The sequence below is a fragment of the Danio aesculapii genome, chromosome 16, assembly GCF_903798145.1.
Source record: "Danio aesculapii chromosome 16, fDanAes4.1, whole genome shotgun sequence".
NCBI lineage: Eukaryota > Metazoa > Chordata > Actinopteri > Cypriniformes > Danionidae > Danio > Danio aesculapii.
The window spans coordinates 24,714,036-24,730,106 of record NC_079450.1 but is presented as its reverse complement, the minus strand read 5'-3'; the positions used below and the strand labels follow the sequence as shown (position 1 = coordinate 24,730,106).

At 32.9% G+C, this 16,071-nt stretch overlaps 1 protein-coding gene across 1 annotated transcript in view; it reads right to left on the bottom strand.

The window, feature by feature from the left end:
* Positions 1-1,947: 1,947 nt before the first annotated feature.
* ptpn6 (protein tyrosine phosphatase non-receptor type 6) overlaps positions 1,948-16,071 on the bottom strand; it is a 37,041-nt gene continuing 22,917 nt past the window's right edge. The window contains 9 exon segments of the mRNA XM_056475821.1: positions 1,948-2,319; positions 3,877-3,950; positions 5,446-5,597; positions 7,713-7,780; positions 8,657-8,811; positions 10,449-10,583; positions 12,252-12,398; positions 12,509-12,588; positions 13,903-13,999. Coding sequence (XP_056331796.1) covers positions 2,214-2,319; positions 3,877-3,950; positions 5,446-5,597; positions 7,713-7,780; positions 8,657-8,811; positions 10,449-10,583; positions 12,252-12,398; positions 12,509-12,588; positions 13,903-13,999 — 1,014 coding nt within the window. The 3' untranslated portion in view covers positions 1,948-2,213.

Below are 16,071 nucleotides of genomic sequence, written 5' to 3'. Positions count from 1 at the left end.
AACCATATGCAATCTATTTTTTTTTTCTTCAAATGATCTGTCTTACAAATTTACATAATTGAAAACAGTTGAAAGTTCTTAATTCATGAAATCTCACATCTGAGAAATCACATCTGGTACATATTTAAATCAAGATTTATTTAATACATAAAATAACTCAAATTAAACTGACATTTTCACAAAAACCATAAAGGCATGTTTAAAATATTAATAATAGACCATACTATGGTGGCCGAGAGAGCTTAACATGTTGCAATTTTAAGAAAACAGGTGCAATTACAAAAAACACATGCAAATTAAGAATATATCTTTATCAGTTTGACAGCAAATGTTCTGCAAATCCTCATAACGCATACACACGCTGCACTTTCACACAACGCAAACAAATTAATAAAATGCGCTGCATTTTCTCACAACACAAACAATTTACGAAAACATGCTGCATTTTCTCACACTTGCAAAAGCAACGGAACACAATAGAAATGTTTCAAGAGTACATAAAAACGTAACAGGCGCCGCTGTTCCGATCTTTGAAAGATCTTTATTTATTTTAACATCCTGGTTCCCTTGTCTTTTGTATATTATTAGCCTAAATAACCATAACCTAAACAGATAAATCTGGTCAGTTACATTTTAGGGTCTTCTTGAAACATTTCTCTTGTGGTCCCTGCTATTTAAAAGTGTTGTGAGAAAATGCAGAGCATTTTTGTAAATTGTTTGCATTGTAAATGTCAATTTTATTTATATAGCACTATTAAACACAACCAGAGGTGACCAATGTGCTGCACATTACACATTACAACAAAGAAAAATATACAATTATAGCTATAATGGACAATTTTCAACCTAGATTTAAAAACAGATCTAATACAGAGGGACAGAGCATTCCACAACCTAGGGCCAGCTACTGCAAAGGCACGGTCACCTCTGCATTTCGGCCTCAACTTTTCGGATACATAACAATCTCTGGTTAGATGACCGAAGAGACCGACCGGGCTGATGCTCAATCAACATATCTGACAGATAAGAATGTGCCAGGCCATTTAGAGGTTTAAAAACCAAGACAAATTTAAAGGCAGAAAATGCCTTAAAAAAAACGTGAGAAAATGCAGCGCGTTTTATTAATTTGTTTGCACTGTGAGAAAATGCAGCATGTTTTTTTAAATGTGTATGCGTTATGAGGATTTGCAATGTGCTGTCAAATGGATTAAGATCTTTTCCTAATTCTCTGGTGTTTTTTGTAATTGCACGATTTTTCTTAAATTGTATAACGTTAAGCTCTCTCGGCCACCTTACCTAACATATCAAAACGAATAACAGAAGTGCTAGATGATTCTAGAGAATATTAAAATGAACAATGCAAACATGTAAATAAAAATCTAATTGAATCCCTATGATGGGGCAATAGTTAAATTATTTTGTATTTTAAGAGAACATGGCAAGGCACCACAAAAACACACACAACAAAAAATTAGAATCACTGAATCTAATAATTTTTGCTTGGGTTTTAGTACGAAGGGTTAAAAAAACCGAATATGAATTCACTTTTGGTAGTTATGATCAAGACTGAAGTCAAAAAATAAATATATAATCTGTCAGTAAAAGCAGAAAAATCTAAAAAGTCTAAATCTGTATTCATTGTTCTGTTGCTCATGTGGTGCTCTGTAACGCTCTTTCATTTCTCCTAATGTTTCTCCTGCTGTGCCTCGGTGTTAACTGGGGTCAGTGCTATATGGGGTCCAGTGATCAAGGGCTATGTTTGACCCCGATGTGTATGTGAATGAGAGGTTCCCTCTCACTGGCTTCAGGCCAGAGTCTGTGCATATCATCTCTCCAGGACACCAGTCTTTCCATTCAGCCTTACAATAACATCCCAGAAAATTTAACTTTCTATGCAAACACACCTCTATTTTATTACAGCAAATAAAGAGAAAGGCCAGGGAGAACTCTGGAAAGGACTTTTATTAAAGCTGAGAACAAATGGATGTTTTATTATGATTACAATCTTTTTTTTTTACTTAACACTTTTTGATACTAAATATATAAAAATTAACAAACACACTAAAACAGGCAGATTTGTTTGGTAATCTTTGTAAAAGCCTTGGCTCAGTTTTCTTTTTAAACAGTTTGACTGTAAAACACCTGAAAACGTACTTTAAAATAAGCTGTACAACAAAGAAGCGCAATTTAATTGAATCTTTTTTCTGTTATTTTTATCGTTTCCTAACAGATCCACCACCCTTCTTCTCTTCAGATTTCTGCTTTTTGACGTCTTTCTTTCCCTTTGCACCCAGATTCTCATAAACATCATCATTTTTTCTGAAAAAAAAAGAATATAACTGGTTAGTCGCTAATCTAGAGTAATTATTATTATTATAATATATCAAACAAAATTTTAAATAAAAAATAAAGACATTTAAAAACAAATATGTATATATATATTATTATAATTTTTTTTTTTTTTTTTTTCCCGATTTAAAAATGTTTTAATTTGTATAATAATTAATAAAAAAAAAATTCAAAAGTAAAGCTAGAATCATTAAAGACAACAAAAACAAAAGGAAACAAGCAGCGATGAAAGGGACCTCGCACCCGGGCTCACCACCATCCGGTGGCCTTAGGATGACAGAGAATAGTGAACAATAATAATTTAAGCTGATATATATATTAAAAAAACTGCCAAATTCACAGATTTCTGCCAAACTTCCTTTTGTCAGCAGGTGGCGCTATGACTATAACCTAATATTTGTATGTAGATGTCTTCAGGAGAGGAATCTCATGAAACGTGAATTTTCAGGCAGATCGGACATTGTGTGGCTGAGTTGTAAGTACTTCCTCCTCCATGGCGATACGCTGAACTTCGTCAGTCCGCCACATGCAACCCCTTGGACGAAAAAAGATCTCCGCAATTTAACATCGCCAAGGCCTTTAGATAACAATACCCAATTTAGGTGTTGACCTGATAAAATCCCTAAGAGGAGTTCGTTAAAATACAACACATGGAAATGGCAAAAACTGCACTTTTTCGGCAGAGGAAGTTAAAAATATGTGACCTCCAGTTGGGTTTGAGATTTCGCTTTTTGTAGATATTGGCATGTTTGACGTGTGTGCCAATTTTCGTACATGTGCATGAAACGTAGCTTGGGGGCCACTCAATTCAAGTCAAATGTGCATAGGTGGCGCTGTTGAGCAATTTTGCCACGCCCACTTCCGAAACCTATAACAAACGTAAATTTTCACCACTTTTGATGTGTGTGCAAACTTATTATGAGTTTTCGGGCATGTTTAGACCCTCAAAAGTGCGATTCATTCTAGAAAAGGAGAAGAAGAAGAAGAAGAAATGGAGCAATTCCAATATGGCCTACACACCGTTGGTGCTCAGTCCCTAATTAAAAGACAAAAGAACATGAGAAATGACTTAAAAAAAGAACAATAGTTATTAAATTATACTAAAACCGATAATGAGTACAATGCTTGTATGGTAACATCATTTAAATGCTGTTGGACTTGATCTAATATTCATTAATATATTATTTTCTGTCTACAACAGTTTTAATGTTTCTGTCAACAGCTTGAACTACAATATGAACTGTCCTAAGCCAGTCATTAGTTGAACTCAAGGTGATTAGAGCAACGTGGAGCTGAAACAATACGGGATCTGAGGTAAAACTCAATCCTTCTCTTTCTCTCTCAATGGGATATTGCACAACGGGCTTTCAAAACGCTTGTGTAAGCAGAACGAGCGTGTGACTGAGAGATCTTTGAACCGCCTGCTCAACTGGTCATCAGTTTGCTGGAGATAAGGAGACGCGAGAGGAATGTTTCTGGACGATTGTGGAGATGCACTTCAAGCTCGATTCCGAGATTTATACTCACTTCGAGGAAGCTTTGCGACTGGCCTTCGGGTGTTTGGACTGAATCGTGAGGTTTCCATATTCGGTTTCAGTTTCCTGTAACAGAAAGTCAAAATAAAATCAATAGCAATACTAAACAAAACCGATGACAGACAGACACACAACTGGAAATCAGTCTTATCTTTCTTTTTTAACAATGTTGACTTTGCTATATCATGGGAACGGTTTTGAGAACAAATGTTTTGGTCATTTATTATTACAATGAATGATGTTTTACAAGGGTGTCTTCTTTAAATCATGCTAAACATGTATCATAGTAATTATTTTATTTGTTCAGAAATTAAATCATGTAGAGTTGAAGTCAGAATTATTAGCCCCTTTAAGTTATATTTTTTCGATAGTCTACAGATGAAACCATCGTTATACAATAACTTGCCTAATTACCCTAACCTGCCTAGTTAACCTAATTAACCTAGTTAAGCCTTTAAATGTCACTTTAAGCTGTATAGAAGTGTCTTGAAAAATAGCTAGTAAAATATTATTCACTGTCATCATGGCAAAGATAAAAGAAATCAGTTATTAGAAATGAGTTATTAAAACTATTATGTTTAGAAATGTGTTGAAAAAAAAATCTCTCCGTTAAACAGAAGTTGTGGAAAAAAACAAACAGGGGGGCTTATAATTCTGACTTTAACTGTATAAATTAGAACTGCATGATATAGGAAAAATCGTACATTGAAATATTTTATTATTCTGTGATATATGTTCCGATATACTGTATCTAAACAATTACACCAAATAATTAAATAGCCCTATTAGGAAATAATTTAGTCACAATTTATTTTAAGGTTCAATTCTCTCTATTAGCAAAACATTAACTATGACTTTTGCTTCAATAAACTTCTCATTTGCTCCTTATTAATATTTAGTTTAGCTATTAGGTTAGCAATGTAGAATAAGATCATGCAGAATACATAGTTTATAAGTACTAATAATTAGCCAATATCTCAATAACATGCATGCTTTATTAAACTTCCAGTTGGTGAAATGTCTGGTCCCTGAATACATTAATCTCTCTCAGGGCTTAAAAACATGCAAATTCTGACTCTTGTTTAGATATAATATCAACTCAAGCTTAGCATCTATGCGATGTGACTATTTCGGATGAACATATTGTGACCTCGACGCTGAAACGATATATTGTGCAGCCATAATATGAATCATTCTAATGCACAGAATAATTAAACACCATTAAAAGGTTTGGAGTCGGTAGGAATAACAGTAATAGTAGCATAATATAATATCACTGGAATATAAAAGGACTATTTTATATTTGAAAACATTTTAAATGCAGTCACATGATCACCAAAATCCTTCCAATAGGTTGATTTGCTGCTCAGTAAACATTTATTATTAAACTCAATGGAGAAATCAGTTGTGCAGCCTATTATATTTATAGAAACCATAATACATCAAGATTTGTTTAAAGAACTTTGATTATTTTAATGCTTCTTGCAGAACAGAAATATTTCTTAATGACCCCATGCTAAATATGCTCAATAACCCTTTATTCCCCTCATGTTTCTCTTACCATGATGGCCCTTCGTGTGACTTTAGTGGACTCAATGTACTGCAGCACAGCCAAGTAGATGAACTTGTACTGAGCTTCGGTTTGCACCATGCCGGACCGCTGATCTCGAACCATCATAATACACTTCTGAATGTCGATGTCGCAGTCCAGACCTGAAACAGATGACATCTTCAAAATGTGTTTGATCCATGAATTGAGATGAAATCCCACCCTGAGGTGTTCATGTGGTTGTAACAACTAGAAGTAAGCCTATCAGAAGATTATAAGACCCACTGTTCTGATTTATGTCAAAATCCCTGGACCATTTGGAAAGGAAGCACATCAGCCAAACATACCGCCTGATGGCATTTTCAGGATTAATGCAGTGCAATCATATTGATTAAAGCATTTTAGCCTAAGTTGCAATAAAAATGATGCATGGGAATGAGTCTCCAGCTGAGCCGAGCTGTGATCAGATTATCATTTTTCATCTGCTGATCTGAAATGAGTTTTCCGTGGCAATATCCATTCATGTTTTGAGATGAATGCGAGCATTGTAAACCTCTAACTAAGCTTGAGTTCACTCTTGTCAGATTGGGTTTAAATACTTTTTATGGATAAGTAGGGTTTGAGATTTTCATATTGTGCTTTGATTTGTCAAAACAGTGTAACTGCATTTGGACAGTGGTTGAGTGGTTAGCACAGTTGCATCAAAGCAAGAAGTTCTATGGTTTGAGTCCCGGCAGGTCCAGGGGTCCATTCTTCAGACCTCGCTTAAATTATCTAAGATGATTTGGCAGATCCTGGATCTTTTAATCCTAATAACTGCTCTCTGGCTAATTTGGTTCCTCAAACAAGTTCGCGAATCAGATTAAAATGTCTGGATGAATTGATCTGAGATCACTGTGTGTGCTGTGAAGGAAAGATCTATCGATCCTCGAAATCATGATTAGCAATGCAGCGATTGGCTGACGGCACAGCAGCGTAATGACATCATCTGATTAATATTCAATTATCCATGTGAGCAAAATTACATAAAATTCGTAGTAAACGGTTTGTTAAATACGAAATGCAATAACTTTCCACCTTTGGTGTGGGCTGCAAGCTTTACACTTTCATGTGTCAAGAGTATTTAGCAATTTATTTAGTTTTACTTTTAGAGTGAATTTTCTTTATTATTGTAGCTATTCAAGTTTCTTAATCGGTGTAAGGAATAACTGGCTTTTTAACCTAATTTTGCATCAGAAAAGCATTTTGATATCGCCAAAGGTGTCTGCAAATTTAGCGAAGCATCAAATCACCATCATATTAGCTGTCAAAACACATGCATGACTGCATAAGTTATTACTCCTTTAAAAAATAAAAAAAACTGTTGAATATTGTGCATGTCTATTATCATACACAATTTGAACTAAAGCTGGTAAGTACCTTAAAAATGGTACGCTTTTGTATCTAAAAGTCCATATTAATAAATATTCTCTTTGATCCCCTTGGGGAGAACCATCTTGTGACTGTTTTTGTTCTTTCATTTCGGAGTGCAGACTGCAAAAGTTTTATTTATTTATTTTTAAAACTTAAACTAAATAAATCCACGTACAAAGAACAGACCCCAGTAGGCATTTCTGCGTGGGTGCTAATGTTTCCTCCACAGTCCCAAGACATGCTGGATAGGTGAGAATTGATGAAACTAAATTGACCACAGTGTATGTACGTGTGTGAACGGGAGAGTGTATGGGAGTTTCCAGCACTGGGGGTTCATGAGTTAGTGTACTCTCAATGCTGGATTGTGGCTGGAAGGGCATACGCTGCATAAAACCTATACCAGTAATTGTAATTGGCGGGTCATTCCACTGTGGTGACAGGGACTAATGGGACTAAGGCCTCATTCACACTGTGGGTGGCGACCTGCTTCAAACGCAGGTCTTTGTAGGTATATACAGCATGAACACAAACAGCCTCTGAGCAAGCTGAGAGAGGATCACGTGAGCTCTACTGGTGCTCCTATGGGCTGTCGCTCAAGAAAGACACTCTTTATTTACATAAAGTTGAAGGATTCTCAACTTTGTTGCGTCACTGCTTTGGAACGATGGTTATTGTGAAAAGCTCTATACAAGCAATCCTGAATTGAAAGGAATTAAAAAGTGTTTCTCAGAATGGCTAATATATAGCTTTAGCTGGGGATTTAACCTTTAACCTTCTGGGATAGCAGCCTGTTGACTTTCACAACCTCTCACACAAAACCACTTTTACACAGTAAAAATAAGGTAAAACAAACCCTATATACTCACCTTTAGCATCAATGGAGTCTATCAGCATGTCAATCACCACAATGGTTCCAGTTCGTCCAATACCAGCACTGCCAAAACAGAATCATTTCCTTAAATAACAATCATGATTTGGCTCTCTGTGTCTGCTGAAATACCGTCATTACGTTAATGCATGATTTAGATTATCCTACAAATCTAGATTTCTGCAATATGAGCGTTACTCTGACAATCACGTTCAACTGTTAAGTAAAAACATGCATTTACTGTAAAGCTGCTTTAAAACAATATGCATTATAAACGGGGCCATTCAAAAAACAAAAAAAACGTGATCTCCTCCAGCTGCTAGAGTTCATGAGACCCTAAATGATCCACGGCACATGTTCATACTAAACAATAAACAAGCGATTAATTGATAAGTTGAAGTGGGAAATGAGAGGTCAGAAAAAGTTCAAGCATGTACTCTGATTACAACATGCCGAGTGGTGTAACTGCTGTTTAAACCTTCCTGCTCAAGGTTTTCAGCATGCATTATTCGCTCACAGGATCTGCTTTCAGTGTTAAGTAAATTGTTAAGGTGAGGTGCGACAGGCAAAAACTCAGGAAGCTGTTTTCTCATGAAGCGGTCCATTTTCAGATTTTGGGCCAACATTTTAGCAATTTGTATATAGATTTCAATTACAGTAAATATTTTAAAGGCTGTGTTTTAGATATTTTTTGACCTGTGCTGAGTCATAAATCTCCACTTACGGTACATACAACAGTACATTCAGTTTTATTCATATTTATTTTCTAAAGTTTTTTTACTTGGCGTGGAATTACAAATTTATTAAATGCAGGTAGTATTATTTTTAGTATGGGGGGCTAATAATTCTAACTTGTATATACTGTACTTCATGGACATTTCAATTGCTTCCCTGTGTTGTCCTCATGAAGACCCCCTGTGGAAGATGCAGTTATGGAAGTACCTGCAATGAATGACCATGGGTGCAGATGAGCGCAGTTCCTGCTGTTTCATGTTGACCTGCCCCAGAAAGCTCAACACTCCACCAGGCTCCTGCGGGACACCATGATCCGGCCAGCTCAGATATTGGTAGTGCCAAATGTTTCGGGGAGCCTCATTCTGCAATCAGAAAAATAAAGAGTCTACATGAAGAAAGTGAATTATTATATATCATCAGTGGTACTCTTAAATATATTTGACATCTCTTCAATGTATATACATAAGTTGAAATGTCATTAATCTGTAATTCTGGCATTTTTGAGATTCTGGAGAGTTCATATTTTTTTATTTCTTCTACTTTTTACTAATTATTATTTTAATATATATATATATATATATATATATATATATATATATATATATATATATATATATATATATATATATATATATGCGCCTTTAAGCTATATATTTTTTGATAGTCTACAAAACAAACCATCGTTATACAGTAACTTGCCTAATTATCCTAACCTGCCCTGCCTAGTTAACCTAATTAGCCCAGTGAAGCCTTTAAATGTCACTTTAAGCTGTATAGAAGTGTCTTGAAAAATATCTACTCAAATATCATTTACTGTCATCATGGCAAAGATACAATAAATCAGTTATTAGAAATGAGTTATTAAAACTATTATGTTTAAAAATGTGTTGAAAAAAAAAATCTCTCTGTTAAACCAAAATTGGGGAAAAAAAAAATTAAACGGGGGGGCTAATAATTTTGATAGAGAGAGAGAGAGAGAGAGAGAGAGAGAGAGAGAGAGAGAGAGAGAGAGAGAGAGAGAGATAGATAGATAGATAGATAGACAGATAGACAGACAGACAGACAGACAGACAGACAGACAGACAGATAGATAGATAGATAGATAGATAGATAGATAGAAAAGTCCAGAAAATACCATAATTTTACAAAAGTCACCCACCAAAGTATTATTCAGTCTAACAATATTTTAAAAACCATAAAATATTATCAGGCACTTTTACAACGAGAAACGATTAATGACAAAATGTTTCTATTTAAGGATCATTGTACTTCTCCATTTTTTTCCATTTTACCCAGTTGTCAGCAAAACGTTTTTAATTATTCAAAATGAATCAAATTGACTAAGCTGACAGTACTGGACAGAATCAGTTTGTTGTTTCGTTTTTGCACAAGTTTCATGAAATGAAAGTGACATTATTTTACCTATATTTTGACATTTTATTTTCCAGATATGTAACGCATTAGACACTTTAATTTGCTTTCTATGCATATAAAAGCACTTTTGTAAATTTGATGTGGACATTAAAGTGTGACATCTTGCCTTTGACCAACAGTTAAAAATGCTAGGTTCCACACAAGCAATTTGTGTTTGGGCAACGCAAAGGAATTAAGCTAACCTATTAGTTTTTACAATTTTATATGAATTGAACATAAAACAAGTTGTCCCCAAAACAACTCGAGAATTGAGTATCATTTATATACATTTTTGTATGTTTTTGTTGGCAGCAAACTTAAAATAATGTTTTTTTTATCTCAGTCAACAAACGTTTATTTTAAGTAACATAGATGATTTTATTTTATGATTTTAGTATGGTTACTAACAGAAAATGCACTTTTTCGTGCTGTTTTGTTCGACTGGAATCAAGATGGCAGTATGAAATGCACTGGAAACAATGACAAACAGAGCGAATATCTGGGGCACAGGTGTGAGCAGAAATGTGCTGTGTGCTCTTGTGTGAATATTTGCAAAGACACATTGAAAAAAAAACTCATTTCTTACCCGATGCGGAGCTGTGAGCTCCACCACCCTGACTTTATAATCAGCAGCATCCATTTCAGACAATAACTTCACCACATATTTGCCTACTTTCTTCGACTCTCCCTCAGTAGTCGGCCAGTATGGCACACACTTATTCTGCAGAGGAAAAATACAACCGCAAATTTGATGTCAGGAGCTTTTCTACTTATTTAACAGGGAAGTTTCTGAAAAGAAGGTGCTCGTCACATGTTCCACATAGTAATTACAATTAATTATGTATAAATACATGCAACTAAATCTAACCCTTATCCTAACCCTAATTATATAGTGAGTATATGTAATTATTTAATATTACTAGGTAGTTCAATGAATAGTTACACTGTGACAAGGACAACTTCAAATAAAGTGTAACCCAAAAGGTGTTACTGAATAAAACATTGGGGGAGGGAGGGGGGGGGGGGGGGGGGGGGGGGGGGGGGGGGGGTTTACCCTGACTTTTAAATTACAATTAAGTAAATTAAAATTTAAATACAATTAAGATCTGCTATTAGGATAAGTAAAATAATCTTGTTTTTGCTTTGAAATGTAGATATTTGGACTAGAAACAAGACAAAAACATAAATTTTTGCATAAATTGTATAAATAATTAAATGCAATTAATAGTTATTAGGCCTCAAACATCATAGTTTTTTTGTGCCCAAATTTTTTTTAACTCTCTTTAAATGCTCAGTCACAGGCCTTAAAAACACATGCACATGATAAACCCTCACTCTATTATGGTTAAACTTAGCAACAACTCTACAAATAACATGTTCTGTAGCTCCTTTTTAACTCAACATTGCATATCTTGAGATTCTTTGTGACAAAAGTCTTGTTGTCGATCCCAATTGTAAGAGCAACTAATAATAACTTGACTTCTAATTGATCATTTGGCAAAAGGTAGTTTTCTCTGATGAATCATCTGTTGAACGCAAAGAATGTGCTCCGGGATTGGCCAGGCCAGTCACCAGACATGAACATTATTGAGCACGTATGGGGAAAGATGGAGGAGGAGGCATTGAAGATGAATCCAAAGAATCTTGATGAACTCTGTGCGTCCTAAAGAACGCTTTCTTTGCCATTCCAGATGACTTTAATAATAAGTTATTTGAGTCATTGCAAAGATGTATGGATGCAGTCGTCCAAGCTCATGGGAGTCAAACACAATGTTAACTCTTTTTCCACTGCACCATGACTTTATATTGTATACTGGACAGTATTTCTGTTAAGTGACAAGACTTTTGTCTAAGCAAAGTCAAACCTTACTGTCCTAATTAAAGAATTAAAAATCAAGGCATGATCAGATTTTATTTTGGTAAAATAAGCGGCATCTAGAGGCCTTTGTCTTTCATATAAGCCACTTCTGATACCAAATGATCAACTAGAAGTCCAGTTATTATTTGTTGTTCCTAAAACTTGGATAGGCGACAAGACTTTTGTCAAAAATACTTTTTTGACATTGTGATATTAATGCTGAAATTATATATTGTGCAGCCCTAACATATAAACATGTCAAATATGCAGATTCTTTTCCATAAAAGTAATGTCTGAAAAAACAGCATATGGAGCTATTATCATTTTCTGCAAATAAGTGCACTTAATGCCAACGTTCTAATTTAAAGTTTTGAAAGCACACTATCATTAATAAAACACAATTATGAACTTTTTACTCACTCAAACTCAATTGTACTCAAATCCAGAAATGCAACAGTAACTGTGAAGTCTTTTCTGTATAATACATTTGTCAAATCAATTCTGAAATATGAATTATAAACAACTACTAACCCGTCCTTTTTCAACTTCTCTAGTTGTCATGACGATTACTCGTGAATCTTCCTGCCACATCATTTGCCAGAAATCGTCCACAGTTGTTGCGAGGCAGCCTTGACAAGCAATGTAAGTTTTCTGGGGGTTCATAACCATTAGTTTGTTCTGTTGGCATACGGAAACAGAGAGAAGGGAAAAAGAGAATGATTCAAAGACACATTCAAGCTGAACATTTGAGAAATGTACAATGAATATGATTTATCTGATGGACCTACTATAACATAGTTGGCATTGATGTAATCAGAGCCGACAACATTGGGATCTGCGTTCTCCAGGATAACCCGAGTTTCATCAACTGAAAAAAAGAAGAAATTATTTATCTTTAAAGAAATTAAAGATAAAATTAAATATTTTTATACTCTGCGTAACAATTTCTTTCCGCTATATTTGTATTTTTTAAAGTGTAAAGCGTTTTAAAAATTACGTTTCAAAGGTGCTATATAAAAATAAATTATTATGATTATTATTATTTATAAATGTATAATATTAATGATAAATACTTATACAATTATTGATATATATATATATAAATAAATTACAAATTTATGTAATTTATATTTTATTTTTATACTAAAAAAATTGTATATTAATGTACATCATAATAACACATTTTTAACATATCTAACTGCAAAATTATCCATGCATACAATGATATTCTCACACTTGTCATTGTATTACATTATGGTCACAAACCTCTTTAACCACATTGAAGCCTATTGATTCAATATATAAACAAGCTATTAAAATTATGGACTTAAAGCCTATGCAGTGGCATCATTGTGAGGTTTTATGTACACATAACCTTCTTAGTTCTGATAGTTTTATAAAACTTAAATATCTAAAATTGTGTTTAAATGTTTAAATAATCATGTTCCAATGGTGTTTTTAGATCTAATCAGTAGGCCTCAAACCACTCACAGAGTCACACAAGCAACTGCTAATGGCGACTATCTTGTTCCAAAGTGTAAGACCTCTTTTGATCAATCTGTTTTCTCTGTTAAGGGAATCAAATTGTGGGATGATAAACCTGTCAGCCTAAAGTTAGAAAGTAACACAGATGTTTTTAGTAGTGCACTTAAAAAGTGATTAAAATCAAAACAACAGTGTTTACACAAATAGTTTATTATTAGTTTGTTGATCATGCCACCTTTGCTTTTGCCTTATAGCAATTTTATGTAAAGAATTATATTGAATTATATGTTTTAATGTTTATACAGTGTATATGTATCTATTTTATTTTTATTTAAGTCAAGCCTTCTGTGGAGAGGTGTTGAGAATGCTAAAACACTTAAAAAATTGCATTTGGATATCCATGTCAAAATAAATTAATTCATTAATTAATAAAAGTTAATAAATATATCTTAAAAACAGCAATAAAAAATAAATAATATATACTTTATATTTATTATCTAACTATATTTAGTTTCAGTGTCACACGTCAATTGCTTTAAAAATAACAATAAATTATGAATAATTCCATTCAACCATCCCAAAACGTAACCCTTATCCTAACCCTAACCAAAATATTGAGTAGACATATTTAATGAAGTGTATAAACAAACTTCAAACCAAAAAATACTACAGTGTGAGGATAATAGTCTATGCTTACAGGGAAGGATGTTCTTGTATCTGTTTTTGCTTTTGTTTTCTGGTCTCATTCCTTCATCTCTGCTCTTCGTCACCTTCGTTTCCAGCTTCTGCAACGCCTGCAAGTAGAACAACAGATTTATAGCTCAAAAATAGCCAAGAGAGTGAGAGAAATAAAGACAGAAAGTACACGTGACCACATCCTGTCGAGAGCTAGTTGACAGTGGCTCTGAACGACCGTTTGGCTCCTGTGGTCTAACCTTACTACGACCAGAGATCAACTGTTCAGTACAAACAAACTAATTATAGAAACAGTTGATCGAATTAGTTTTAGCATCCTATACAGTACATAAAAATGACTGTAGAGAAAATCCATTGAATGTCTTTGTCTTCAAGACTCAAAATAAGGTGAACTGGCGGCAACAAAACAAATGCCTATGACTTTAGGTGATTCTGTCGAAAATGAAATTAAATGAAATTAAATTAAAAATAAATTTAATTTCATTTAATATAACGACATAAACACAAAAATAAATAAATAAATAAATAAATAAATAAATAAATAAATAAATTATATCTAAAATAAAATAATTACGCAAATAAAAAAATAAAATATAAAATAAAATAATTACACAAACAAACAAATAAATAAATGAAATATAAAATAAAATACTTACACAAACAAATAGATGATTAAAAATAAAATAAATATCTATTAAACAAATTCAAAGAAATTTATCTAATAAAATGCTTTGGCTGCTTCGGTAAAACCGAAACTGGGTTAAAGGCAAAAATGGATTAAGCTCAGTGGAAAACAGAGCCTCTGTTGTGTCCATGCACAGACTAAAGACAGAAGTGTGAAGACTATTAAAAACCTTTAAAGAACCAGAATAAAAGTACGTACTTGATTTGGTTTGATTATTCTATTTGGATCAGTTTATTTCCTGGTTACAGTCATTGGTCAGGGCTGAAATCTTCAATAGTGTTTAGCTTTAACATTATTAATATATAACATTATGGAGAATTTATTTTCAATCCGCAATATAATCTGACAATGATGTCTGTTTGTTTAGCTCAAATTATTTTTATTATTTCTTATATTATTATTATTATTATTATTATTAGTAGTAGTAGTAGTAGTAGTAGTATTATTATTATTAATTCATTCATTCATTTTTGGCTTAGTCCTTTTATTAATCTGTGGTCACCACAGCGGAATGAACCGCCAACTTATCCAGCATATGTTTTACGCAGCGGATGCCCTTCCAGCTGCAACCCATCACTGGGAAACATCCGTACACTCTCATTCACACACATACACTACGGACAATTTAGCTTACCCAATTCGTCTATACCGCATGTCTTTGGACTGTGGGGGAAACTGGAGCACCCGGAGGAAACCAACGCGAACATGGGGACAACATGCAAACTCCACATGCTGCAGAAATGCCTACTGACCCAGCCGAGGTTCGAACCAGCAACCTTCTTGCTGTGAGGTAAACGTGCTTTTTATTATATTATTTTATTGTTCTATCATAATTATTATTATATTGTTATATTATTATTATTATTCTTGTTATATTATTATCATTTTAATATTATCTTTATATTGTTGTTGTTATATTGTTTATATTATTATTATTATTATTATATTATTGTGATATTATTTTTTAAATTATTATTATTTCTTATATTATTCTTAATTCTAATATTATTATTATTGTTTTTATTATCATTATTATCATTATTATTACATTATTGTGATATTATATATTTTTATATTATTATTATATTATGATTATTATTTCTTATATTATTATTAATTTTATTATTACTATTATTATTGTTGTTGTTTTTATTATTATTATCATATTATTGTTATATTATTATTTTTTTATTATTACTAATATTATTATGATTATTATTTCTTATATTATTATTAATTTTATTATTACTATTATTATTGTTGTTTTTATTATTATTATCATATTATTGTGATATTATTATTTTTTTATTATTACTAATATTATTATGATTATTATTTCTTATATTTTTAATAATTCTAATATTATTATTATTATTATTATTATTATTATTATTATAAGTGGTCCAGACACGTATTAAGTATGCTCTATTATAACTGACTCTATTTTAACTCAAAATTAAGTATTAAAGGTGTAACTAAGATAAA